General features: G+C 57.3%; 1 protein-coding gene across 2 annotated transcripts; it reads left to right on the top strand.

Annotated features, from left to right (window-relative positions):
• Positions 1–27,974, top strand: TRIM8 (tripartite motif containing 8). 2 transcript variants are annotated; one of them, XM_075717759.1, is made up of 6 exons: positions 1–605; positions 24,298–24,393; positions 25,268–25,501; positions 25,844–25,875; positions 26,499–26,614; positions 27,346–27,974. In XM_075717759.1, exons 1-6 carry the CDS (start codon positions 36–38, stop codon positions 27,951–27,953), a joined length of 1,656 nt encoding a protein of 551 aa, XP_075573874.1. In that variant the 5' UTR covers positions 1–35; the 3' UTR covers positions 27,954–27,974. The 2 variants fall into 2 exon arrangements, with proteins under 2 accessions (XP_075573874.1, XP_075573875.1); XM_075717760.1 differs by lacking the exon at positions 24,298–24,393.
• The last annotated feature ends 15 nt before the right edge of the window (positions 27,975–27,989 follow it).

Here is a 27,989-nt window from a genome sequence, read left to right as displayed (position 1 = left end):
GTGGGGGGAAACGTCGCCAGAGGCTGCCGGCAGAGATGGCTGAGAATTGGAAGAACTGCTTCGAAGAGGAGCTCATCTGCCCCATTTGCCTGCACGTCTTCGTGGAGCCGGTCCAGCTGCCCTGCAAGCACAACTTCTGCCGGGGCTGCATCGGGGAGGCGTGGGCCAAGGAGTCGGGCTTGGTGCGGTGCCCGGAGTGCAACCAGGCCTACAACCAGAAGCCCAACCTGGAGAAGAACCTGAAGCTCACCAACATCGTGGAGAAGTTCAACTCCCTCAACCTGGAGAAGCCCCCCTCCGTCTTGCACTGCGTCTTTTGCCGCCGGGGCCCGCCGCTGCCGGCCCAGAAGATCTGCTTGAGGTGCGAGGCCCCGTGTTGCCAGTCCCACGTCCAGACCCACCTGCAGCAGCCCTCCACGGCCCGGGGCCATCTCCTGGTGGAGGCGGACGACGTGCGGGCCTGGAGCTGCCCCCAGCACAACGCCTACCGCCTGTACCACTGCGAGGCCGAGCAGGTGGCCGTCTGCCAGTTCTGCTGCTACTACAGCGGGGCCCACCAGGGACACTCGGTCTGCGACGTGGAGATCCGCCGCAATGAGATCAGGGTAAGTCGGACCTTCGCGGAGACGTGGGTTTGTCCGGCCCGGGGGAGGGGGCTGCCGCTCTCCCTGGCCGCCCGCTTCCCTCCCGCGTTTGTTCCCCAAAGGCCTGTGTTTGTGTAGGGCCTACACAAAATCTGCCCCGGTGCTGTTCCTCCCCCGCCCGGTCCCCCTGTGGCGGACATGTTAGGTGGCTGCTCCAGCCGAGCGGTGACGGAGTCGGTGGGCGCCCGGGGGGCTTCCCGGGGAAGGGGCTCCACGCCGGGAGGCCTGCGGAGCCGTCCAGCCTTAGGACCTGCCGCCGGTCGGGTCTGGGCTGCGCGGGGAAGGGTCGAGGCCCTGGGCCGGGGGGGTTTTGGAGGGGTCGTCTCCCTGATTCCTGCTGGGGCGTGCGGCCATTCGGGCGAAGGCAGAGCAGCCGCCTGCGTCTGAGGCTGAGTCGCCCCGAAATCGGGCTCCCTTGGGGGGCCAAAGCGGCCGCAGACGTGGGCCCCGTCCATTGTAAGGCCTGTGAATGTCAAACTGCTGGCTCTTCCCACCGCCTCCCGCCGGGGCCGGCGGCCGCCATCCCCTTCCCCCCGGCGCTGGGAGAGCTTCGCGTCAGAGACCCACGGCTTCTCGCTGGCGGGCATCCGCGCTTGGGGCTTGGCCAAATAATGCTTTTTTTCTGAGGGGGGCACAGGGCTGTTCCCTCCTCTCTAAAGCAGCATGGGGCGTAGCGCTGGATTCGAGGGAAAGCGAGTCTGTATTTTGCTCGTGGCCAGACCATCTGGCGGGAGCTTTCACCCTGGCTCCCCATCCCAAAGTTCGTGGTGGGCATTTAACAGCACTGCCGTGACCCCACCACCACCTTCCCCCCCCTCCCAGGGCTGCCCCTCCGCTCCCCCTCCGACCCTTTGAACGAGGCCCGGCGCTTGTCCGCCGAATAAATATTTAACAATGAATTGAATGGTGATTACTGTAAAATGGGGATGATTTCCTGTGTATTTTAATGTTGCCAAAATGAGTCACCATTTAGCAATTAAAAAAAAAAAAAAGTCATAAATAAAAATTGCAGTATAATTACTTTCCAATTGGATGGCCAGGCCTGGGAGGGGGGGGTGGCTCTGTGCAGAGAGGAGCCAGCCTGAGCTCACAGGAAGGTTATTTTCCTCTCCAGGTTTATTTGGGGGAAAACCAAAGACCTCCGTGGAGGTGCCAGCAGCTCCGCCACACGCGCTGGAAGGGGAAAGACCCAGCCAGGCTTTTGGAGAAGCGCTTTTCTGCTTCTATTTATAGGGAGTCATTTTGGTCTCCCTCTGCCAGGGTGGGGAGCCACCCTGGGAGGGCTGCGCAGGGCTGGGACGGGGCTCGCGTGTGCATTTCCCGGGAGCCTTAGCCAGGGACCAAAACTATTTTTCCAGGTCCTTTTCCAGGACACTTTGATCTCATCTATTCCCGCTCTTCCTGCATGGTTTTTTTTTTTTTTTTCTTTCTGTTGTTGCTGCCGTTGTTATGGCTGGATGTTCGCTGCTCCTTGCGGATGCACGCTGCTAATGACCTGGCAGAAAGCTACCACCAGCTAGGCTGGATTTTGGCCCTGGCTTGAAATTTTAGGGTACGTGGCCAGGCACCGAATGTGTCGGATGGCTGTATCGCAAAGCCGCAGACTTATGTTGTGACCTTGGCCAAATCCCTCGGTACCTCCATCGCCACGTTATCTTAATTTCCTTTCTCTGCGATGATAAGCTTGTCTCTTCCCGCTGGGCGCGTGGCTCGGTTGGGTGCTTGGAGGCCGGGGCAATGGAGGACAGCCCAGAGCTGGGGGACGGCGTGCCCGAAGGATCCCCCCTGCAGTTGAAGCCGTTCCTTCCTGAATTGGCTGGAGTAGGGAACAGCCCCCGGGAAAAACGCCCGGCAGGTTGCCCTCGCTGCGTGGCCTTGGGCAGGTCTCTGGCTGAAAGCCGCCCCTCGCCAGCCGGCAAGGAAGGTGGCCGCCTCTGCTCCCGAATTAGGGTGCGTGTGCTCAGCTGGTGACGGCTTCCCGCCTGCGGGAGCCAGGCCCGGGATTCCTGGCTGCTTGCTCACCCTGCGGCGGTGAGCCGCTCTTGGAGCATCCCGGGGAAGGAGGGCTAGGGCTGGGGGGCGGATGAGTAATGCCGGGCTTGGGAGGTCCAGGCCCCATCGTGAGAGGTTTTTTCCGTGCGTGGCTCGCGTTCGGGAAGCCGTTAATTGAGAAATGAGTCAAAGTTTGGAGGCTCGGAGCCCTGTCCTTGGTGTGGGGGACTTGTGAGTGTGTGGGGGGTGCGACATCGACCCGTTTTGGCGGGGGTGGCCCCCATAGCCCGGAGGAGGAGTAGGAGCCTGCAAACACACTCCCCATGAACTCATCTTTTTTAGCATTTATTACTCTGGCTCTGCTGCCAGCCCACCTTGGAGGGCATCTTACCCCTGCTTACGGTCCAATTTGAAGGGGAAAAGGGTCTCAAAATTCCTTGGGGACAGCACCAGCACTTTCTCAGCTGGCAATTGGGGCAGGAGAGCTCGTGCTGGGCAAAGTCGGAGGCGGGTGTCTGCAGGAGGAAAGAGGGTGTCCGTGGAGGGCTCGCTTGAAGCGGAGGCGCACGCTTGGTGGGTTTGGGGGAAGGGGACCGCTCGGCGTTAGGTGCTGCACAAACCCGCAGAGCCCTGGCTCGGAATTGGTTGAACTCCACGGTGCAACCGTAATACAAACAGTAAATAAAATATGTGGTTAATCTTTCTTTCGTGGGCGTCTAAAGCGCTTACCTCCCCTTCCCCCCTGTGAGATGTTTTCTCCTTTGTTTCCTGTTTTTGTAGCGCTTAAACAGGAGAGGAAAAAAAAAGCCAACAACCCACCCTCGTTTTTTGCTTCTTGTCGTTTTGTTTGTGTCGAGGTCTCAAAACGAAACATTTTTTCTTCCATCTTTGCTTTTGCTGCCCCAGCCACGTGCCTCCTGCCTGCATGGCGGAACCTGCTGTCTCCCCGGCACAGGGCAACCTGCTTCCAGGGTTGAAAAAGAAAGTTGCTCCACTGGGAGGTTGATGCATTGGTTTTTTTGGGGTTTTTTTTTGGGTTTTTTTTTTTTTTTATAATCCGAAAAGGGGAAAAATACATTTCTGGGATTGGAGGACAGGTCAGAAGGCAGCAGCCACAGAAGGGGACTTGCTTGTGGGGTATTACTGTGTTTGCCCCATCTTTGTGTGGGACGTGGCTGATTGAGGCCAGGTACATCAGAGCTTGCTTGGGGATGTCCCAGCTGCCTGTCCTCAGCTGGAGGTGCCACCAGTGGGAAGGGACTTGGGTAGAGGCTCTGCTCCTGCCTCCGTTTTGTTTTAGGGGATGGAAGTAGATATCCCTCTGACCTAGCTTGCAGCGTATTTTTGGGAAATCAGGAGAAAATCCCTCCACATTCTGAAGATCTCCAGTGATTTTGAACACTCAGAGGGAGGAAGCGCGTTGTGGTGCTGAGACCTGTGGGAAAACATTGGGGATCCTTCTGTGGCCATGTAGGAGCAGCACCCATTTGGCAAATCCAGGAGGACAGATGGACTGAGCTGCTGGGCCCATTTGCTCCTTGGTGGGTTTGGGCTTTCTTTCTTGGTAGCCTCCCAGATAAGCCCAGCTCAGGGCTTTTGAAAGTATGGGAGAGAGGAGAGGTGAGCGCTTGGTAGGGTCACAGGAAGAGAAGAATACCAACTCTGTACCAGAAACTCTGGTCCTGTGCCAGCGTTGGCCGCCAGCCCCAGTGCAGAGATGGCCCATGCGCTTTTCCTACCTGCCCCAGCTGATTGCTTCTGCAGTTCAAAAGCCCTAGGTCTCTAGAGGGAAAATGCCACCAGCTTTTCTTTACTAGACAGCCCTGACACCAGAGATACCTTCCTGTTTGAAACGAGCCCTGTGTTGCATCCCCGTGCTGCTAGCTGTGTGAGGGATGTTTTGCTGGCACCTCGGGAGCCCCAGTGCTGGGGGGGGCTGGAGTTGGCTCCACTGCCAGGCTCCTGGCCTGAGCTGCTGTAGGTTGTTTTACTCTGAAACAGGTTTGGTAACTTGTGATGGGCTGGATTTTTACAGGCTTACTTATTTTCCAGATGACTTGTTTATGAGGAGCGTGGCACGCAGCTCACTGGAGGCATTGTGAGTGCAAGTGCCCAAGTGCTCGAGCGTTAATTTAGCTCTCGTGACTGTAGGTGGTGTGGGTTGGTGCCTGGCAGGCGGTCCCCACGGTGCTCTTTGAACATACCTGGTCCACAGACGACTTCGGCAGTAGGTCCTGCGAAGCTGGAGATGTGCAGGTTCTCCCTGCGCCCTCCATCTGAGCCTCCACCAGCACCCCAGAGCTGAACCGCCAGCCCAGCCCAGGGGTTAGGTCAGCCTAACCCAGGTCTCTCCCTCCCCTGATTTTACCCATGCCCTGGTTCTTGCTCAGGGGCGTCGGGAGTCCAGCGCCAGGCTCCTAAATGTGACTGATCATTGTGCCCTGGGATGCTGTCAGTTGGTCAAGCTGCTGTGATGAGTAATGACTTCTTGGGCCTTGGGCAGTCACAGAAATCCCAGCACCCACCTAGCCTCGCTTATCTAGTTCTATGCCGTTCACCACCATCGATCTGTCAGGTTTTGCTGCGCTGTGTTGTCAGGGGCAGCGGAGGATTTCAGTTCAACCGATCGCAGCCTGTGCTGCCCTAGAGAGGTCTTGGGGGGGCTGAGCCACCCTGCTGCAAACCCATCTGGGTTTGCTGGCCAAATGGCAGCAGGTATCTTGGCGGTCCCAGATCTTTGGCTGAACTGGCAGTCTCCTGCCTCCCCAGGGTTTGGATTAGGGCTTTTCCCTGCTGTTTTACTGGTAAGCATGAGCATTTATTTTCCTTGCCCTTAGCCCATCAGGTTGCCAGTGGCTGCTTGCTCTACACCTGCAGCTGTAAGTCTTCTGTCTAGAGTCAATCCGAGAAGTGACAGCAGAGATGGAGGATGCGGGGAGGCAGCCTGGTGGGTTTGGGTGGGAGGGAGGAGGCTTGCATGGAGGGGCAGCTTTGGTAAAGAAGAGGAGTAGGACCAGGGCTGCAGCGGAGGATGCTCTCTTCCCATGGGGGACAATGCTATGTGGATGGGTGCTGGTGAAGAGCGAGGTGGAAGGAGGAGAGGGAAAGAGAGGTTCGTCTGAGGACCTTGAGCTGCTTTGCAAGGAACAGGGACAAATTGTAGCCCAGGCTTACCCCTGCAGTATGTAGGGGTTGGCTGTACTTTGCAGGTGGGGATGTCTAGGCACAGCCTTGCCCACCCATGCCAGACATCCCTGGCTAGAGAGCTTTCTGGTGGCTTTGAATGAGCCCCTGAGATGGGGATGTCCTGCTCCATTTTCTGAACCAGGAGGCAGAAGCCCAGCTTTGGCTGGTGATGAGGGCATAATAAACTTAGCCCAGACCCTCGTTTAGTCTAAATCCAACCCGTGATATTTATGTAAGCGTCATGTGGCTGCTGGCATGGAGGTGTGCAGCATGCCGCTCTCCTTGAGCCCGCGAGCGTGGCAGAGAGGGAGAAGTGGGAAAGACGTGGGCTGCAACATGAGACCCTGGACTTTCCTCCACCCCTCAGTGTTGCTCCTCATGCGTGGGAGCCCGGGTGAGCCCTTCGAGGAACATGCGAGTCCCAGGACTGTCCTTCCCTTCTCTTGCCCTCCCCTCGCTCCAGCAAAGCACTGTCCTCCAGCTCTCGCACGTGCTCAGCCAAGCCCGGTCCTGCCGGAGGGGTTCCACAGCCTCTCTGCTGCTCTGGTCTTTGCCTCTGGAGCGGAGGAGTTGCCTCTGCCCCCGTCTGAGCAGGGGGAGCAGAAAGGGGGGGCTGGCAACGGGGGTGGGAGGAGAAGGCAGATTTCCATGTCTCACAAAGGGCACAAGCGATCAGATTCGTGCAACTGCCCAAGAATAAAGAGGCTCTTACAGTGCTGGCTGCCCTGACCTCTCTCCTCTCTGCTCCAGAGGACAGCGTGTGACCACACAGGGATTTCTTAGCTGTGCCTCGGAGGGAGGCAGCGGGTTTTCTATCCCCAGATCTGTCTGCAGCTTGCCTTGCAGCATATTGGCCTATTTTTTGCTCGTTACCTATCTGTTTACTGGAAATCTTGGTACACAGTGATAATTTCTTCTTTTCTTCTCTTTAATTTCATGTAATTGTTTTGGTTTGGGGTTTTTTTTTTTTTTTCAATCTGACACTGAAATGGGGCTGAGAGCAGCAGTGCTTCCAGAGCAGGGACAAAAGTAACCAGGAAACACAGGGCAAGAGAGGAGGGATCGACACCGAAACAATGAAATAGCCAAGCAAGGAAAGACTGAATGCTCAATAGCACAAGCCTTTGCAGAAATGCCTGGCTAGTGCAGCATTTTATAATCAGCTTCTGTGCTGGGCTGGCCTGCAACAGTAGTGTGATGGGGGAGGAATGCTTTGAATTAGCTGGATGCCAGAATTAATTCTGTCAGGATTCAAATGTACATGTATGTACGGATTTATAAATAAACACTTGGAGATGGATTCTGCTTTGCCATGCAGGCTCCAGGGCAGGATCTGGTCTGGCCTGGCTTTTTTTCTTTTAAAAAAATAAAATGCTATGGATCTGGGCTAGGTTCTGGTGACTTTGTCAACTTTCTGCATTTATCAGCAGCCCTTAGGCTCGGGAGATGCCGGTTTGGTTGGAGTAAGGGGGAGGGCTTGGAGGAGTAGGAGCTGCTGAGCTTGCTTGCGGTGGTAGCCAATTTTCTGCAATGAACCTCTGTTTGCTGGTAGAGAAGATGGGGCAGGTGCTGGGGGACCAGTGGGAAGGTGTGGGACCAGGGATGTCCTCTCCTTCTCTTTGCTCCGTGGAATAAGGACTGATAGAGGCAGCCACCCCTCCTTTACCTAGGAGAGCTACAGCCAGCACGCTTTGGAATGGGAGGAAGAGATGCCAGGTCCCAAATATGGAGGGAGGGACGGTTATTTACAGTCGTGGGACTCTGGATGCACGCAAGAGTTTTTACATATGTCCCCCAGATGAACTTGGGGAAGACGTTCCCTGTCCCGGATCCTTTCTGATAAGGACAGCTTCGGCCTGTTCTCGCCAGGGGATCGCGGGCGTCCCTCTTCTGTCTTGTGATTCGCTTGTGATGGTAACATGAGCAAAGTTCCCTGCTCAGAGCAGTGCTCTGCCACTCTGCAGCGGTGCGTATGCAACACACACACAAAGTCATCTGTTTGCTGGGATGATGTACTGGAAATGTAAAAAAAAAAAAAAAAAAAAATTAAACATGAATCAGTTTAATTTTTCTGTTTTTTCTCTTCCTCCTACCTGTCCTTTCTCAATTCCTTGGTGTGTGGATGCTCTGGGAGGGCTGTCTCCGGAGCAGGCTGGGAAGAGCTGAGCTGCGGATGGCTCCAGATGAGGCAGTTGGCAGGGAGTGACGTTCCGGATGGCTGTGTCTCTCTGAAATATGAGTAAATGTTGTCAGACCAGCCGACTGTGTGATCCGGGGCTCGGGGAGGGCTGATCTGCCTTTCCTCCCTCCACCCATCTCTCCATATGCAGGATCCCCCATTTGCTCGGCATTACCCAGTTCTCTTCTCCCTGACTGGGTGACCTGGAAGCTTCATCCTAGAGCTGGAGCTTTGGAGAAAGGAAAGGAAAATCCCCCATATCCTAATGGAGGCAGTGTTTTCCCTTGCTGTACAACAGCTTAATCCAAACCCTCATTTGAGCCAGTTATTGTGTGGCTTTAAACCCCCCCCCCCCGAAGGGGGTCACCCACCCCCTTCCCTCCCAGTTGATCCCCGTCGGTGGAGCCGAGCTCCAGGGTTTGGTGCTTGGCCACACACAGACACAGATCGATTGCGCTGGGGGGCAGGTTGATATTTTTGTGGCAATGGTTTTTATTGCTGGTTGCGGTTGTTGTTGGGAAGTGGGGGGGGGGGGGGGTTGGCGTGTGCTGTAACAGGCTTGTGCGTGTGGCAAGGGGAGAGAGGGTAACGTGATTGCGTCCTTCTGCTCATTATCCTCTTGCTAGCGGGGGGGGTGCTGCATCCCTCTCCCCATCCGAATCCGCGTGGAGCTGCCAGCTCTGCGGTGGGAGCTGGTTTTCCCTGCAGGTGAACTCCTCTGCGCTCAGACAAAGGGCTGGGGGTGCCGGTGCCTCCCTTTGTTCTCCTCCTGTCCTGGAGCACCCGCCTCCGACAGCAAAAAGCCCCTTGAAGCACGCCTCTCAAATGGATGGAGCGGAATAAATGCGCTGCAAGGTCTCTGTCCCCCTCACAGACGCTTTGGGGACGGGGGGATTCTGCACTCCCCCTTCCCTCACATATTGTGCTAGCCCCTTAGTGATGGGGGTGGCCGGATCCAGGAGGGAATTACTGCAGCTCTCCTGCCACAGCTACACTGGTGGCTGAGGCCCACGAGCCCTGTTTGGGTCAGAGGTGGTTTGGTTGTAGGGGATGGGGACGGGATCTGCCCCCTACAAGGGAACGGGAGCACATTTTGGGGTTATTTTCCTGCCTCTGCCTGCTGGCATCCTGCATGACAGGGCATCCAGGCAGAGGACTGGAAATAACACCTTGTGCGTCATGTGAAGACCACCCCTTGCCAAACGCATCTCCCAAGTGTGTGAGCCCGGCAGGTAAAACCACAGCCTGTCCTCCTGCCAAGGATTTTGTAGCATTTTACTTACAACAGGGGAGAAAAAGGTCAGTTTAATCTTTGCAACAACCTAAAATCTGCATAGGGAAGTCAGGGTGTTACCCTAAAGTAGGGGTAAGCAGAGGTGGGGGTATCTGCTAGGGAGCTGGGAAGTCCGTGGCAGCGTGGGGGAGCAATCCTGGAGACTCGGGCTTTTTTCCCAAGGTGGTACCTTGCTGAGCACGGACCCTGCTAGCTGCCCCCAGCCAGGTGCTTCCTCCGCTGGTCCTCCCCAGGGCTGGCTCCTGGCTAATGCTGTCATCTATGAATGCACGTGGTGCTAATCTCCATTAATCAAAGTGCTTTTGCAGCAATCTGATAAACAGTACTGAGGCAACGAGCAAAAGCTAAGCCTTCCTCTACGCATTAAAACTGCCTGCTGGAGCCTTCCTCGGGAAATGTTTCTCCTTCCCAAAATGCAAGGCCCAGCTTTGCAGGAGAGAGAGAGGCAGGAGGCATACAAAAAGACAATCTTCATGCACACGCTGTGCTGTAGACACAGACATTTGAGGAAAACCTTGTGCTTCCCAAAAGGTGGAGGCTGGGAACATCTGTCAGCTTGGGTGGAAGGTGGAGGAAACCAGAGGAGTGGGAACCTGTGGGGCAGCAATCCCAGGTGTGTCCCGTACATGGTGTGGTGATCCCAGGCATCCTGAATCCCAGCCCTGCTGGCTGCTTTGCATCCGTGGAGCCCGTCTCTTGTTCTGCCCGGTGGAGGGAGCAGATGTTAACGTTTTGAAGGTCAAGCAGAAATCACGAGCTGGCCCCGAGGCGCGGCTGTGCTAGCCAGCAGGTAAGGAGAAGCCACCACAGAACTGAGCTAGCAGCAAGGTTTCTTTGTGGGTGCAAGCTCACCAGGGGATGAGGAGCCGCTGTTGTTGGTCCTTCTGCTCTAGAAAATGGCAGTGTGGTCACAGCTAGAAATGGCTTCTCTGGCTGTGCGCTGCACACTGGTGCTGCCCCCCCGATCCGTGTTGGCTCTCGGCACATCCCATAACCTTTGTGCCTCCACCGCATCCTCTTTAAAAGAGGATACTGAAACCGAAAGGGGGAAGCGGGAGGCGCTGGAGGCACCTTGGACCTCCGGGCTTGATAAGGCACTGCTAGTCTGCCGGAGACCTGAGGAGCTGGGTTTTTGAGTCAGGAGATGAAATGCCAGGTGGGGAAAGGTCATCTGGTGAAAGCCGTCTCTTTGGGGATGGAAACTGAGCCTTGAACATGGCTCGCGCGAATTGGCAGGACTGGAGTTGAGCAGAGCGGTTCCCCTGGCTCCCTGGGAGGACGGAGCTGACTGGGGTCTGAGCTGTCGAGCTCTGATCACCAAGTCAAACCTGGAAGATAAATGATACTTCAGGGGCCTGAGATCAATAATGTCAAAGGCTGGCCTGTAATCGGGCAAGATTAAAAACCAATGACAGGCCTCCTCCTAGGAGCAGAAGTCAGCACGTTGGAGGAGAGCAGCGGGGTTTGCACCTTTACAGTTACTCCCTGGCGGTGCCTACGTCCAAAACTCACCTTCCCGGGCTGCCGCCTGCAACATCAGCGATTCCCCCCCTCAATCCACATTGACCAGATCCCGCAGGTGCCCTACGGCCAACCCCTCTTCACCGGTCCCTTTGCAGCTGGTCCAGAGTGCTCCTGCCCTTGGAAGAGTGGCTGAGGTGAAGACGAAAGCAATGCAGCCCAGCGCTGGCTGCCAGCCGCTTTTGCGGCTGGGGCTGCAGGAGGCAGGGGAGAGGCTGAAGCAGGAGGTCACGTCGATGCTGTGGGTACCGTGATGTGCTGCGTGTTGTAAAGATGCTCGGCTTTGGGGAGCGCACTGGGGAGAGGAGTTTGGGAAATGAGGGCTGCAGATGACTCTTGACTTTGTCCTGAATATGTTGTTTTTACCTGTAGTTATCAATTAATGGGTGCCATGAGAGTTCAGCCACCCATGGGCAGGAGACAGTCAGGTGGGGTGCATGGTTGTGCCTATTTTGGGGGTGCTGGCATTTGAGCTTGTCACAGAGGTGGCTTTTCTCCTGGCTGGGTGCTGGGCAGGGGGCTGTGCCCCCGCACTCAGCTGGAGCGTGCTTACCCTGGTCGGCAGCAGCCACAGTCCAGCCAAGGTGGAGAAGATGGAAATGATTTGATTGCAGGAGCAAATTAAAATAAACTTGAGTCCCTTTTTCCTGTGCGTCCTTAAAGGGGTGCATGCTCTATTACAGCTCTGCAGGGCAGGGTCACGCTGGGCCTCCTGTGAAGGGCACTGGGAAATAGGATGTTGCCTCTATTTCCCAAGTGCAAGGGCGATTAAAGGAGAAGGGGCCATGCCATCTCCTGCCGCTGCCCCTTGTGCACACACAGGGAACTGGAGATGCCGCTTGCCTTTGCCCCGGGCTCCTCTTCCCCTTCCTCCCTGCTCCCCCACCCCTTCCCCGCCAGGAAGCCTGGCCTTTGTGTGAAGTGATGCCTCCTGACATCAGCCGGGCGCTGCAATTTCCTCTGCAGTGGGGAGGGTGAGCGGGCAAGGAGAGGGGTGCCACATTCCCCAAGGGGTGACGTACGGTCCTGGCCTTGACGGAGCATGGGGTGGTGGCACTCGGGGGGAGGTTGCATGCCTGGCTGGGATGCTGCGGGGAGGTGGATGCCCCCAGCCCCACCAGTCTGGTGGTTCAGCGGAGCTTTGCCTGCTTGCGCTGCTCTGCCTGAAAGCACCGCGCCGGTGCATTGCTTCTTGCTGCCTGCGACTCTGCTTGCTTCAGTGGCATCTTTATTTGATCCCTCTAGGGATGCAGTGTTGGGCTCTGTATGGCTGAAGCTTGGGCAGTGCCGGCTGCGGGGTCTTCCTCCGGAGTCTGTGGCCCAGTGCCATGGAGCAGAAGCGGAGGGGCTCACAGCAAGGCAGGAGCAGGGCTGACATCTCCTGCAGCCCAGAGCTGCACCTGAGCTCTGGGAGCATCTTGCTGGCCATGCACACACGTTGTTTTGGCAAGGGCAGGGCACAGCTAGGCTGCGAGGGGATTTGCGGGGTGCGGCCTCTTGGCTACTCCTTGGAAAGGGGCTAATGCAACACATGGGAATTGGCCAAGTGCCTGCCAACAAGAAGCTGCAGCTGGCACCTTGCCAGGAGCTTGGGGGCCTCGCATCTCTTTAATTTGAGATGTGTTTACTGGCGGATGGCATTTTGCAGCTGGCTGGCTGGAAACTACAGGTCCCAGCATGCTCCCTCATGTGTCGTGTGGCTGCCGAGCTCCGGCGGGAGTGTGGTACCATGGGGATCGTAGTCTCGGTGCTCGCCACTGCAGGGGTTTTGCTGCCGTGGAGAAGGGCTCTGGTTCAGCATTGCTGGGCAGAGCTAGGCTGCGAGACACAGGGCTGGTCTCTGCCTCCTGCTTTCTTAACCTCCCACCACCCACTTGCTCGATGCAAGACCAGGTTGGCCTTTTTATGTCACCAGACTGGGGAGAGGATCTGGTCCTATTCTTACTCGTTTGCAGTGTAAATATTTTGGTCCCGAGTATGTTGCTGGGAGCTGGGTGTCACGTTGAGGAGCGTGATTCATTCATGCTGTTGCTGCTCGGAGCACAATGAGGCAGCCTTGGGACCGGTCCCAAAGATTTCCTGTGATCGCGGCTGGTGGGGAATTTGGGACGTCACGTTTGACTAAGTCAGAGCCCTCTTCCCGCGATTTCTGTAAGCCAGAAGTACTGTGCTGTGCCCAGCGTGTTCGGGACTTGCCACCCCCAAAATGCGGTGGGTGCGGGTGGCTTGTGTTTCCAGAGGGAGGAAGAATGAAGAGCGAGGCTGAGCTCTGGCTCTTGCCTTCCCCTGCTGCTGGCATGCAGAAAAGGTTGCAGGCTGTAGAGCATTGTGCCTGGTCCCAGCCAGCCTAATGAATGAAGGTACAAAGTGATGGAAGTTCAAAACCTGCTGCATGTCAACTCTCGGAAGGGGCCCCGGCAGAGTTTTCCCAGTGGGGCCAGTGCTACACGAGCATCCATGTGCGTTTTTGAGGGACATGGGACAACCTGAGGCAGGACGCTGGGCGGATAGGCGGGAGCACTGGGAGATGCCTCTCCATCCCTTGCTTCCACTGCCGATGCTCTGCTGCCAGAAGGGAGCTTTGGACCCCCAGCTGGGTCACCAGCTCGGGAGAGGAGGCACCGCTGCACCCTCCACCCCCGGGCTGGCTCCCTCCGTCCCCCCATGTGTCACTTCGTGCTCCCCATGCTGCTGAGAGCCAGGTGCAGCGCCCAGATTCGTTCTGGCATCCTTCGTTAGATGGTGTTTGTTCATGCTGCATTTTTCTTTTTGCTGGCTTGTTTGGACACGCACTGGTACATTCACGGCACTCAGGCAGTAATGTGAGTCTCTTTCCCATTAGGAAAAGGGCCAGGATTTGGGGGGGCCGGGCGGGCGGCTTAAGCAGTAGTTTCTGAGATATTTCCTTCTGCCGCCACACCCTGCGTGAAAGAGCAATATCCACGGCTTCAGCTGCTATCGCAAGGCTCCAAACGTCTCTCTTCTAATATAGATTGGTATCATTTTGCATTTTAAAGTAAAAACACGCTGCAAGCTGCAGACAGCTGTTGGTTGGCAGCTTTGTTTGAACATCTGGTATTGCTGGGCTGCTGTTCAGCGCGATCTAACTATGGGATTCATAAAGATTATAATCCGGGCTTTCAGATTCTCAACAGCCGCCTCGTGGAAAAAACGGGGGAGAGAGAAAACCCAGCAGGGAGGCGGCTGAGGGGTCCTTGGCATTCAGCAGGTCATGGTCTGTCCCCTTTTGGGTGTGGAGTGGCTGATGGGCTCGCTGTACGTCGCCTTGGCTGCCCGCAGGTGCTGACAGGCTGCTTCCAGCCTGCAAAATGCTGGGCGCTGGGGAGCTGTAGAAGTGAAAAGTCCTCTAAACCCCCACCACCCCTTTTTTTTTTTTTCCAGCTTGTGTGCTGAATCCGATTGAGTCTCATACTCCTCTGGGTGGTGTCTGATGCTGGCGAGCTGAAGCAGCAGATTCTGCTGTGGCTTTGGGTAGATGTTTGTAACAGTTGTCTGCAGCAGCAGGACTTGGTTTCTTTTTCTTTAAAGTAGGTGACAGAGGAGCCAAGGCTAGGAGTAGACATCTCGGCATGTCAAAACCTCGTTTCCAAGAGAAGCTGAGTCCCCTTTTCTTCTCAGCCGAAAGGTTGAGATAGCCACCTCTGTAAGCCCCATCCATCCCTCTGTGAGTCAGGCACTTTCCTTGGCACCTCTGAGAATTAAGCAGCCTCTAAGCCCCTAACGGGTTTTATAAATCTTGTTAGTTGATCTGCATTTTTGCAAAGCTCTTTGAATCCAGCCTATTGGCACATAAGTCACCTTGACTTTCCACAAGGCTTTGACTCCCAACTCACTTTCAGGCTCCATTTGTCAGTTGGAGGTGCACAAAAAACGTCCCCCCTTATCTTTATTAGAGAAAAAAAAAAGCTGCCTGGAGAAATCTAGCTGCACTGTAGTTGGTGCAAGCCAGTAATAGAGGTGCATATAAACCTGTTCTGCCCTTGTTTGTGTTGATTTAACTTACCAGTACAAATTAAAATAGCCTTGAGTGGTTGGAAGTTTAACTAGATCAGTTGGGAGGAAAAAAAATAAAATCATGGCCTTTAAATCAAGGCAGGGTTTTCTTTCTACTGCTGCCCTGAGCCTGGAGAGGGGCTTTGTGCCACCCACACAGCCGGACCCCTCGTCTCTGGGTCACCAAACGAGACACTTGATGCTGTTGCCTTTGCACTTATCAGTAGTCTCGTGGCTGGGACGCGTGGGTGCATGTGGGTATCGCTGCAGCTACTCTGCTCCTCGGTGGTATCCGGGTTCCCCCCAAAACCTGCTCGTGCATGCAGATCCTCAGGCCAGGCTTCCCCCAGAGCAGAAGGGGTAGGAAGCCAAAGGGGCTGTTGTTCAGAGCTCAGGTCTTCCCGTGGCAGGGCTGAGCTGTGGCGGGTGCAGAGCAGAGGTCTTCAGGCAGGGGAGAGACAGCTCAGCCTGCAACGGGAGGAAGGGTGGAAGAGGCTGGCTGTGTTTCACCCCTGCAGGGAGAAAGCTCTGAGATCACACAGGCCAGCTGGATCTTGAATCCAAGATGTTTATTTGGAAGAGGCAGTGAGGGTTTCTCAATTTTGCAGGGGCTGCAGATGGGGGTAGGTTTGCTGCCAAGCGATGGGAGTGGGTCTTTGCAGGATGGCTGCTTTTGAAGGCAAGGCATCCCGCCAGCTGCAGTTTGGGGACGACTGTCCAGGACCCTGAGATTGCAGCACGTTGGGAAGATACTGGGATTCAACAGAGCTAGACGAGGCTGGGACAACAGAAGATCGAGGCAGGATTGGGGGTGCTGCCAAAGCCTGTTTATTTTTTTTTGTGGGGGTTATGGAAGGAGCGACTGACAGATGATATATCAGAGCAAGAGGGCTTGTGTGAGGAGCAGGATTTTGTGATTCGATGGAGTTTCAGCACTGAACGACTTCCCATTTCTGCCCAGACTGCTACCATTGGAGCTGGCAGAGCGCTTGTGAGAGCCAGTTTGGAGAGATGATCCAGCCAAAAAGAGACTGCTTTTTTTTACTAGCTTAATTTTTCATCTGGATCCGTGGTCAGGAAGGGGCAAATGTATGAAAACAGAGACAGGAGAAGGAGAAAAGGAGGTTAGGGCCCCTGTAATGTACATGTAAATTGATTGAATTGTTTAAGAAACCACAAGCACAGAGCACACCGAAGGCAGAAAGGGCAGGACTTCTTACACGATCTTTTAGACTCCAGAAAACTGTGAAATCTGGTGAATCCTAGTTGGTGTAGCTGCAGGGCCCAGATTTTATTTTCTGGCATGGCAGGGAGGAAGTGCAAGGCAATGTTGGTCATCGGGGCCAGATGCGCGCCAGGTGTTGATGTCAGTCTGAGGTCCCAAGTGGCCGGAAATGGTTGCTCAAGGCACTTGGGTCTGGGTGTCTGAAACTTTCTGGGATGTTGCAAACCCCTGCACTTTCCCGGAGTGCCCCGGCAATGCCCCGGTGCCGGTGCTCCGGAGCTGGTTGCTCAAAGGGCATTTGGTGCTGGGTTGTTCTGGGCAGGGTGGGCTTGTGCCGGGGCCTGCAGCCGGAACCCCATGCCAGAGACAGCTCAGCAGCCAGGTGAATTTTGGCACTGATTTATAAGCAGTCCCAAACCAGAACATTTTCCCCCTAAAACCAAAAGAGGTGTGGGAAAAAGCTCCTCCATTTGCATCCCTGGTGGTGGAGAGGACACGGACCTTGTCCTTCATAAACATGGAGCTGAGCCCTGTGACTCCTCCTGGCTCTCCTTGCTCCCAGGCAAAGGCAGCCTGGATTCTCCTCCCTCCCAAAAGCTGGTCGGGGAGGGCTGCTGGCCAGCATCTGCGCCCAGGCCTGGGCCGGGATCTCCTCTCCCTCCCTTCCCAGCAGAGAGAAAAAAAGATTTCTTGAGCTCCTTGCTGCCCCGAGGACCCAGTCGTGCCTGCAGCCAGAGCCCCGGCAGCTTAGACCTGGTCTCTCCATCTTGCTCCTGCACCACCCAAAAGCATCTGCTGTCCCTGCGTCACCAGGACACAGGGCAGGAGCAGGCTTTTCCCGGCTGGATGCTGTCTCTCCTGGCGGATCCAGGGCAGGAGGCAGCTGCACTGGTCAAGGGCATGGGCATCACTGAGGCTCATCTTTGTCCTGTGGAGCCAGCGGCATCACTTGGGACTCACCTGGCTGCACGCTTGGCATGCAAACCAGCTCCTCCGTCCCCGTATTCATCTTCGCGGTGTGTTTCCAGCTCCTTTATTCCTCTCCTCCCCACGCTGGGAGTTGAAGCTTGAGCCTGAGGTCTGGAGGAGGCGGTTCTCCCTGCTTTCACTGCCTCTTGCTGCACTTTGCACAGGGGCAGCTCATCCGATGCTGGCCCATGATCAGCACGGCCTTGCTCCTACCCTCCAACATGCTGCTAAAGTGGCTTTGGTGTTTGGGCTGTCTCTGTTTTGGGGGGCACGTCGCCCATACTGGGCACCCTGTGTCAGGAAAGCTTCTGCCTTCAGGACTTGGAAGGCTGCTCGCACAGAGGGGATGCATGTGCGGCTGCCGGCCTTGTCTCCCTGCTCCTTAATCTCCCTTATCCCCCTTTTCCCCTTGAAGCAGATCTTCGTTCCTGCGCAGAGGACACTGACGGCAGTGGCAGCCGGGCCACAGCTTGAAGTTGGGGTCCGAAAATGGTGGGTAGACCCCCAACCTCCTTCCCCCATTTGTGTGAGAGGCACAGCCGCAAGTAACCCCTGTGGCAGCGGGAAGCAGGGGGGGGACACCGGGGGAGGCAAATTAACATCCTCAAGGTCCTTCTGAAGGTCGCTTTCCGATGGAGAATAGGTCCCCATTTCCTGGCCTCCAGAAACCCCGCTGCTGGCCCCACGCAACACAATGCCTCCTATTTTCCCCTTACTAACGAGTTCTTCCTTTCTGCCGGGTATAAACAAGGGGAAGAGCTGTCCGGGCTGTGGGCACCAGCACAGCCCCGTGGCGGTCTGTGGTCTGCTGGTACGAGGCCGTGTGGAGGAGGGTGGTCTGCCATGCCTGCCATGCCGGGGTGCCACAGGGCCGAGGGCTGACCTGAACACCGTGAGCAGCCATGAACTGTGGCTCAGGGGGAGCCTCCGGCTCTGTGCCAGCCACGCTGTAGGGATGCCCTGTGCTGGGGCTGGCACCAAAGATGGGATCTGGGGCTTTGCATCTGGGGTAGTTGATGGAGATGGGGCTTAGCTTGATGGTTTCTCCTTCTCGGCATGTGAGGAAGGCTTGGAGAGCAGGCAGCATCTCACAGGGAGATGGGGACAGGCAGGAGGCATCTCCACCCACCCCGGTGTGAGAACAGGGTGGAGAGCCGCTCTTGCGAGAGGCGCCCCGCATCCTGTTCCCCAACTCAACACTGGATATTCAGCCTCCAGCTTTTTTCCATGAAATGTCAGGTCTCTCGGTGCTTGGGGTGTCCCTCGATGCTAGCAAGGGGGTCTCTGATGTCCGTGTGCTGCGTGGCTGCTGCTCCCATCTCTTCCTAGCAAGGGCAGCTATTAATATCCTGGAGGCTGTTCCCCTCCCCTCTTCCTTCCCCTGCTGGGGATAAACCAGCCCGATCTCTGCGCAGGGAGCACTGGATCTCTGCGCAGGGAGCACCGTGAGAAAAGCCAAACCCCAGAGCAGCGTGTGTGCGCTCCGGGCTGGCCGGGGCAGGCGAGGCCTCCTGCTCCGGCCCAGGACCTCCCCTCCTGCCTGGTGCTTACTGTAAATGTGTGCAAGATGAAACCCCAACCAGAAAACATTTCCTTCCTGTCCCTGCAAGCGGATCAGCCTCCTGCGAGTGCCATGGGGGCCGCGGCGAGTTTGAAAGAGCTGCTTTTGCCTGGGTCTGGTCAGCAGGAGACTGTAGCGGGTGGTGGGAAGGATGCTCCAGGGTGTTTGGGCTGTGGGGATGGGTCCCCTTGGGCTGCAGCGGTGCGGGATCTCATGATTTGAGATCCTGGTTTTGGGGGTACAGGGGTGCTGTGCCCCAGAGTCACACGATGTCAAGGCGCCGGTGTGCTGTCAGGTGGGGGGATGCTTTCACGAGGGATGAGAATAGCTCGTCGTGTGGGTTTTTCTCAGAAAACTGGCTAGCTGACAGCAGAGTGGGGCTGGGGAGCAGGAAGCCTGTGAGTGGGAGGTGCGGGGAGGCGAAAGGTTGTGCTCGCCTCCTTGGGCCAGGGCTCTCGGTGCATTAAAATTCAGTTGCTGTGACTTCAGGCCTGTCTCCAGCAATGTGCCGGGATGCGGGTCTCAATGGGAGCCGTTGATCCCGGTCCCTGGGCTGAGCTGCAGGTGTCTGGAGCCATTCCCGCGACAGGCATCTGCCCTTCGTGGCTTCCTCGCTCCGGTTCTACCTTCCTCCTCCTCCCCACCCTTCCTCCCCCTTGTGCTCCGAGCTGCTCCCTCCGTTCTGGCTTTCCGGTGACTGCAAACAATGTCCTTATTCACTTGGTGGCTGGGATTTGGCGGCGAGGGGAAGGCCTGGGCGCAGAGGAGAAGGAAGGAGGGAAGCAGAGAAGCGAGCGCGCCTGTCCTCGGCCAGCCGTCCAGCTGCGGTTAAAGGCACTCCATGGGGCAGTCTGGCTCCCTGCTCCCCCCTGGTTTCCTACGGGAACAAGGGATGTGTGCTCTTGTGGTTTGTCCACCTGCCCTCCTCTAGTACCCTCCAAACCTGTGGCTGGCTTCAGCCCAGTTTATTGGGAATTAGCATCCTGCAAGCGTCCCGCAGATTGGCGTGCAGGGACGTGGTTGCTCTTGCTGGAGGAATGGCCCTGAAGGATGCACAACCGTTATTAGACATTAGAGAAGCTGCATGGGCTTTATTTCCCCCATGAGCACGGTAAGGCTTTTCACTGCTCCCACTCTCATATAAAACCAGAGCTGCTTGGCAGGTTGTGAGGTACCTCTCTGGCTTTGGTGAAGCTGCCAGGCTCCTTCCTGATCCCGCTGGGAGTCAGGCAGGGGCTGGTGAGTGCTTGAGCCCCTGGGGAAGGGGTGCTGCAGGCTCGCCCCAGGAGGCACGCAGGGACCCTGGCCATCCTCGGAGCAGGCGAAACCTTGGGGCATGCCGCGGGATTTTGCTGCCCCGGTGCCAGCCCCAGGGCCACAGGCTGCTGGGGGCTTAAAAGGGGGAACGAGGGGAGTGCTGGGCTCCAGGCGGGGCAGGGGCATAATCCACCATTGTCACGGGCTCAGCAGTGACCGCAGACTTAGCCCTGTCCTTCGGGAGAGGACAGTCGTGAGGCCAGCCTGAGACAAGCCAGGGAGACATCTTGCCTGCAGATTTCTCCCTGCCTGGGAGATCTTGGGTGGGTGCGAGCTCCTTCCCACACCCCAGTGTCCCCCTTTGCAGTGGCAGGTTGCCCGGCCGGCTGAGCTGGACCTGTGTGTGTAACGCAGCTGACACTTGCAGTGCTGCGGCCCTACAATGACTCTGGGATGAGGAGCCCAGATGCCCTGTATCGTCCAAGCTGTTAAACTCTTTATTACCATCTTTCTGCCTTGCGGCTGCAGGCATTTAATCTTGCAGAAGTTCTGCTCTGTTGGGGCAACCCTGTCCCCCAGCAGACGTCCCCCCGTCCCCTGCGTGGAGGGGTGGACATGTTCCACGCTGGAGCAGCCGCTGTGAGTTTGGGCCGGTGCAGACCTCCCCACGTGCAGGTTCAGGGGGACAGACTGGGCAGTGCAGTAGGGTGTACGCGGGGCGAGGGTGTTTCCCCAGTGGTGGTTTCCTCCCAGCAAGCGCTGGGCAGATAGTGATGGTCAACAAGACTTTCCTCGGCACCATCCCATTGGGACCAGCTGTACACGTCCTCCCTGGAATGAGACCTTGCAGCGCTTGCTTTGCTTCCCACAGAGATGGCCCTCCAAGCAGCATTTCTCTCCCAGTGCATGACCTTGGTACCCCAAACCCACCCAACTTGCAACGATTGCTCCCCGGGATGCACCCTGCTCTGCTGGTGGTGGGGCTCCTGATCAGTGAGCAAAGGATAACCTCCCCTCATTTCTCCTTCCACCTTCAGCGGTCCTGCTCCTGTGCAGGGTTGCTGCCCACGGCGTGTTTGCAGAGAGCCCCACTAACCTCCTCTTAATGGCTGAGCCTTTTTTTCCACAAGCTTTATTTTTTTCCATGAGAAACGGGGAGATTACATGCAACTCCAGCAGAATAAACTGGTGTCCAGCAACTAACCCCATCTTGCTGTAGCCTGCGGTGTTGGGGTGGACCAGCCACTTACCCTGGCCAGAGATTAACTTATTAATTACTTAGATGAGTTCACTCTCAGCTGGTGTTGGAGTACAGAGCATTTTTGGCGTCTGTTTCGGAAACTGGTGGCGTGTTTCAGAAAAGACAAACTGGGATCTTGGAGTTGCTTGGAGCCCGGGAAGAGTGCCTGTATGGAGGGAGCTGTGGGTCTCCCGGCATCAAGGTCATGCATGAAACATGAGAAATTACCCTGAGAAATTCTGATCCTGGAGGAGGAGTTCATGACTTCAGAAATACCAGATTTGGGAGGGGATGGAAGGGGAAGGGATTTATTTTCCTTTTCAAAATACCTAAGGAATTCACCCCTTGCTGCGGAGACAATGAAATTTCACCCCTCGGTGCCAGAAGGGGTAGTTCATACCCACGTGTCTCGTTAAGGTTTCAGTTGCCGTGGGTGAAAAGCCCTCCCATCCCGCTGCAATCCCAGGCAAGTACAGTTTTTAAATTGCCCTAAAATCAAGAGAGTGGCTCAAATGTGAGATTTAAAGGAAACACTGCATGTCCTCTATTGGCTCTGATGGCTTTAGGTTAGATTTTGGTCACTTTTTCCAGCTGTGAGGGGTTATTAAATTAACTTATACATATAAAAAAAGTTATTTTTGTATGTATATATTTATGTATATATTTGCGATTTCACATAATTGTATGATTCCAGGAGTGGAGCACCCTGAGGTTTGTTACAAAACACAAAGGTTGGCAGCTCTGCCACAGCAGCTGCAGGGCGGCAGTAAGGTCTCGATGGTACATTCATGTCCAGGGCTGCTCGGTCCATCCCTTGGGAGTCCCTCATGCCGGTGGGGCTGGCAGGGTGGCCTGCCCGGCGTCTGGCAGCGATGGGAGACCCTGCTTGCCCCCGCGAGAGCATCCCGGCAGCGTTGGAGGGGAGGCAAGCAGGGCTGCCTCAGGGTGGCTCCATGTTGGACGCCTGATGCGTACGCCGGGGCGGGATGGGGATTTGGCCTCTGTACCCCATGAGCTGTGAGTCTTGGATCCCGTCCCACCTTTTTCTCCCGCCCTGCCCCAGCTGGCGGCTGGGGGAGGCGGGCAGGGGACCCGGCTGTTCCCGGGGCCCCTGCCAGACTCGGCCGTCCTCCCGGTGGGCTGGTGCGGGGTGGGTCTGGCTGCTCGAGGTGGAGACGGCGAGTCTCTGCCAGCAAGGAGGGAGGCGTAGGGAAGGGCTCCGTGCAAAAGCTCGCTATGTCTTTTGGCTCTCCATCTTGGAGACCAAGAAATTCAGCCTACGTTGCAAGACCTGCCCCGGCTCCCGCGCTCGATCAGCCTCCTGCAAGCAGCGATGCGGGAAGGCATCGCCTTCCCTGGAGCAGGTGGCTTTCCCATCAGTCGACTGCGATTTCAGTGGGGAAATTCCAGCCTGCGGATACTGGGGCAGGATCCAGAGCTGGGTGTGCTTGCTGTGCTCCACACCAGGCCTGCGCAGAGGGATGTTGCAAACCATGTTTTCAGCCGGCGGTGCTTGAGAGCAGGTCGTGTTGACATGCACCTGCCTGTGCCGCTGCTGGAGCAGGTTGCTGCCTGTCACCTCCCTGCCAGGCCATGTGGGGCTGCTGCCCTCCCGCCCCACAGCTGTGCCCCGCGCTGGACCCAAAACCCCGGCTGAGCCCTCAGAAAAGCCATCAGCAGCCCCATGCCCTGGCCTGGGTGCCAGCACAGGACCTGGGACACGGTTCCTGCCTGTGCCCTTGGCTCTCTCGACACGGTGTTGCACCCACTCTCCAGAGCTCAGTGCCCACCAAATTTAACCCAGGAGCAGGTTGCAGCCTCCTGGTGCCGCAGCAACACAAATAATGACCCTTTTACGATGAAAAAAGGAGATTTTTAATATATGCATCAAATCTTTCTCCATGTGGATGCTCCTGCCTATTCAGCTGGTCTTAAAAACAGCAGCAGCGATGCCCTTGGATGCTTGCAGGCCTGTGTATTTCTGCACATACGCTGCCCCTCAGACCCTGTTTCAGTGGATGTGCTGTCTGTGTGTCCATCCCCATGTGTGTGTGGGTGCGACTGCAAGTGGGAAGCCTGGTTTTTTTAGCTCCTCGTTATTATTAGTGGTAGGAGCCCAGCAGCAGTGAGGCTGGAGGTGCCCGAGACCTTAAGAAAAACAACGGGAGGGGGGAGGCTTCGCATTCCTGCTCCCGAATTGAGTCGGAGGTGACAGCCTTTCCCTGCAACGCAATTAATCCCGGCAGCGCCTCTGCCACCCTCCCCCTCCCGCCTCGTCCAGGAATTAATTACTTGATTATAAATCCCCGAGTGGCGGTTTATAATAGCAATAATCCCCTCGAAATTCATCCTTGCTGCCGGTTTCTTCCCATCTCGCCCCTGTCGTTGAGAGTCTCTAACACTGCGTTTCTGTGTCAGGCGAAGCTGTTTTCCTCACCCTGCCAGTGTGGCGGCTTTCCCTTGGGATAACCATGGTGGGAAAAAATGAGGAGTTGATTTTGAGGAGTGTTTTGGGAAGCCCTGCTCCTACGCAGGGCTCGCAGGGATGGAGCCCTTCTCTCAAGGGCAGTGGGTTTCATCCTGGCCGGGGAAGCGTGCAGGAGCGAGGCGCTCACGCTGATTGCTGGGGATAACGCTTTGTCCCAGTTACGAGGCTGATGGCCCGGGCCCAGCCCCGAGGAGTGGGGGCCGGGGGCTGGCAGCGTGGCGGGGGGAGGCCCCGTTCCTCCTCTCTCTGTCCCTCCCGATTATGCTGACGCTGGCTCTGGGGCTTGTCACAGAGGCGGGGAAGGGAGAAAGGATTTGGCGTGGCGTACGGGGGCGCGAGGGGGGTGGCAGTGTCTCGCGGGAGCCTACCGGCGATGGGTGATGGGCCTCGAAACAGTGCTGCCATGGTGGGAGATGAGCCTCTCCGTGTCCCTTCCAGGGTCCCCAGGGCTTGGCAAGGGGCTGCCCCCATCCAGGGGAGCCAAATCAAGGTCCCCAGCTGATAAGGCAGCCCGGCACATACGGCACCTCTGCATGGCCATTGAAATAGCGAGGTTTCCACCTCCACCAGCCTTGTGTGGGCTTTCAGCTTGGCGATGGCATCCTGCTGGGAAAAAGCCCTGTCCCTTCCAAACCGTGTAGGCAGAGCTGGTGCGGGCGGCACTGAAGCTTCCTGGCGCATGTGGCCGCCGGGCTCTGACGGCTGCTTTTCTCACTAATCTCTGCAGAAGATGCTGATGAAGCAGCAGGACCGCCTGGAGGAGCGGGAGCAAGACATAGAAGAGCAGCTCTACAAGCTGGAATCGGACAAGCGGCTGGTCGAGGTAACTGGTGCTTCACCCTGCTGCGGCCAGCCCCGGGGACTGTCACCCCATGGCGTGATGGGGACAGGCTCCCAGGGCATAGGGGCCGGGTGGGCAGGGAGGAGGGAGGACACACAGGGGAAGAGTGGCCAGCCAGACCTGCTGTCTCCATTCCTGTCCTGGCAGTCATACTTTTGGGAGATGAAATGTGTTTTGGGCTGCCCTACAGCCTCGTGGGTCCTGGGGTGAGTTGGGAGGCAAGGAATGAGGCTGTCTTAAATATCAGATGGCCCCCCCGCCTCAGTTCAGCACCTTTCCTGGGCCACCACTTCATCCCGAGTGGGAGGGGAGGGTCTGGAGATGGGAGATCCCCAAATAAACTGCTGAAATATGCAGGAGGTGGAAAAGATGCAAGCGAGTGTTTTGCTGGGACACAGGTAAAATAAGATCGGCTCGTGGTCCTTAAAGCCCCTCAGCCTTCCAGAGCGTGGAGGGAAGGGCTCTGGAGCATGATGTGACCCCAGCCTGGGGAGGGGATGAGGACAGGGAAGAGGACAAGGATGGGAATGGGGATGGGGATGGGGATGGGCAGGGTTTTTCAAGGGAGCACACCTGCCTCAGCGGTGCGGCAGATTGTTGCTTGGCATTAGCTCTCCGGAGGCGATCCCCACCTAGACCCCAGGAGGTAGGTCCAGGGGATCTGCTGGATTAGCCAAGCCTCCACAGTGGCCCTGTTGGGTCTCCGGCACGTGGCGGCTGACCACAGGGTTTGGTCTGTGTGGGCGTTGCAGGAGAGCAGAGCTGTGGTGCAGCTCTCGGGTCGCAGCCGATGTCCTGGGGCATCACAGCGGAGGTTGGAGGGCGCAGAGGGGCTGACCCTGCTCCTCTCCCCCAGGAGAAGGTGAGCCAGCTGAAGGACGAGGTGCGCCTGCAGTACGAGAAGATGCACCAGATCTTGGATGAGGACTTGCGGAAGACCATGGAGATCCTGGACAAGGCCCAGGCCAAGTTCTGCAATGAGAACGCGGCCCAGGTCCTCCACCTCAACGAGCGCATGCAGGAGGCCAAGAAGCTTCTCAGCTCTGTCCAGGTCATGTTTGACAAAACCGAGGACATCAACTTCATGAAGGTGAGATGGGCTGCCGGTGCTAGGGGTGGGGGAAGGCCTGGTTGTGTAGGGAGTGTTGCAGAGTGGGCTGGGGGCACTGATGGGGACCTGCTGGTGCCTCTGGAGGGCTCAGCAGCGGGGGAAGGGGAGAGGAGCGGGGCAGGCTCAGTGCTGGCCTCCTACGAGGAGATGCTGCAGCTGGAGACCGGGTTGTGGCATCCTGTGCTGGGGGGGAGAGGGGGCTTGGCACCCTTGGGCAGCCTGTCCCCTCCTGGGGGGCTGCAGAAGGTGACACCAAAAGGGGAGGTGGCTGCTGGGGCAGGGACTGTCCTTACTGACCAGGGCTTCTCCTTCCCCTCCTAGAACACCAAGTCTGTGAAAATCTTAATGGACAGGTAAGCATGGCAGGGCAGGCATGTTTGGGGGTGAAGGGGGGCTGTTGCGGGGGTAGCAGCAGCACGATGTCTGGAGGAGGAGCAGGGCCAGGGATGCTGCAGGGCCTCAGAGAGGCATGCTCCATGCCTCAGTTTCTCTCTCTGTCTGGGAGGATGAAAAATCCCCTCCTGGGGGCATTGAATCAAGTCCTCCCCTTGGACTAGGGGAAGCATAGAGGTGTGTTTGTGGAACAGCAGAGCTGGGACCCAGCACCCCAGCCAGGATGGGACCAGCCGGGTTGGGGTGCAGGACTCAGTCCAGCTCTGCTCTCCTTCTCCTCCCTGCAGGGCTCGGGGTTAAAGCCAGCGCTAGCAGAGCCGGAGCGAGCTGGGGTGGCGATGCGGGGGGATACAGGGGCTGCGGGAGGTGCGTGTTGGCACAGGACATTTACAGCAAGGCTGGATGGGGAAGGTCCTGCCGGGAAGGGACTGGCCCGTTGGAGAGGGCTGGCTCCCCACTGCCCTCAGTGCTGCCTCCCTGGGGAGGGGGTTTGGTGCAGGGAAGGAGCGTGGGGGCTTCCTGACCCTCCCCTGCGTGTGCTTTGTCGCTCACGCCTCTCCTCTCTGCCTGCGGTCCCAAACAGGACCCAGAACTGTACAGGTGGCAGCCTGCCCCCGCCCAAAATCGGCCACCTCAACTCCAAACTCTTCCTGAATGAGATCGCCAAGAAGGAGAAGCAGCTCAGGAAGTTGCTGGAAGGTGGGTGAGGGGTGCTGGGGCGGGGCGGGCACGGGACCTCGCTACTTCCTGTATCCATAGCTGGGTGCGCTGCAGATCCCAGTACAAGAGGGTGGGGAGAGCTGTCGGGGTGTGGGGGCACCTAGGAACTCCTTTGTCATCAGCGGGGTCAGGCATGAAGATGCCATGAAGCCAGCTCCTGGCTCTCCCCAGGACATTTCCCGTGGCTTGTGAAACGGCTGTTTTGGGGTGACACAGCGGCAGGGGCTGGCCATCGGCAGGAAAAGTCAGTGGAAAGATGGGGGTCAGGGCGTGGGCAGGGACAGCCAGGGGCCGGCGTGGTCTCGCAGCCCCCAGCCCATGCCTGGGAGCAGACCACGTCCTGCGGAGGCTTCCCAGTCCTCTCTCCTTGGGGATTTTGGTTTGTCACCCAGGCTGTCCCGCTCTGATCCCGTTACAGACCATGGTCACGAGCTGTGCATGGGCTCAGCCTGCGCACATGTTTACAGAACAGCACTTGGGGCTGTTTCGAGCCTGCCGGCAAGGTCCCAAAACAACACCTGCAAATTCACCTGCGTATGGCTGCGTGCCCAGTTTGCCTCTGGTGGGACAGGCTGGGGGACGCTCTGCTCGCGTGGGGCTGGCACGCAGGTCTCGGGGCTTCGCTGCGGGTTTGGACCGGCAGCCGGAGCACCCCGGAGCTGTGCCATGCCGTGCTTGACGTGGTCCCCCTCTCCTGTTCCCCTTCGCAGGTCCTCTGAGCACCCCCGTCCCCTTCCTGCAGAGCATCCCCATGTACCCCTGCACCGTCAGCAACTCCGGCGCGGAGAAGCGCAAGCACTCCACCGCCTTCCCCGAGGGCAGCTTCCTCGAGCCATCGTCCGGGACTGTGGCGAGCCAGTACATGAGCCAGGGCGCTTCGGCTGGCGAGGGGCAGTCCGCACAAGCCATGGTGCCTTGTAGCTCCACGCAGCACATAGTTGGACTTCCCAGCGGCCCGCAGCCGGTGCACTCGGGCTCCGTCTTCAACCCATCTCACTACCCCAACACCACGTCATCTCAGCAGTCCGTGCTCTCCCAGTACGGCGGGCGCAAAATCCTCGTCTGCTCCGTGGATAACTGTTACTGTTCCTCCGTGTCCAACCACAGCGGGCACCAGCCCTACCCGCGGTCGGGGCACTTCCCCTGGACGGTCTCCTCGCAGGAGTACTCCCACCCGCTGCCGCCCGCCCCCGCCGTCCCCCAGTCGCTCCCGGGACTTGCCGTGAGGGAATGGATTGACGCATCCCAGCAGCACGGGCGGCAGGATTTCTATAGGGTCTACGGCCAGCCATCGGCGAAACACTACGTCACCAGTTAACCGTCACACTCTCCGGAGAGTCCCGCTCGATGACGT

Source organism: Pelecanus crispus, chromosome 10 (assembly GCF_030463565.1).
Source record: "Pelecanus crispus isolate bPelCri1 chromosome 10, bPelCri1.pri, whole genome shotgun sequence".
NCBI classification, from domain to species: Eukaryota; Metazoa; Chordata; class Aves; order Pelecaniformes; family Pelecanidae; genus Pelecanus; species Pelecanus crispus.
Note: the sequence above shows the minus strand (reverse complement) of the source record. Positions and strands in the feature narration are given on the sequence as shown.

Coding starts and splice junctions, on each gene's coding strand:
- TRIM8 (XM_075717759.1), top strand. CDS start 36: ATGGCTGAGAATTGGAAGAACTGCTTCGAAGAGGAGCTCATCTGCCCC. Junction 606..24,297: donor TCCGCCGCAATGAGATCAGG/GTAAGTCGGACC, acceptor TAATCTCTGCAG/AAGATGCTGATGAAGCAGCA. Junction 25,502..25,843: donor AGGACATCAACTTCATGAAG/GTGAGATGGGCT, acceptor TTCCCCTCCTAG/AACACCAAGTCTGTGAAAAT.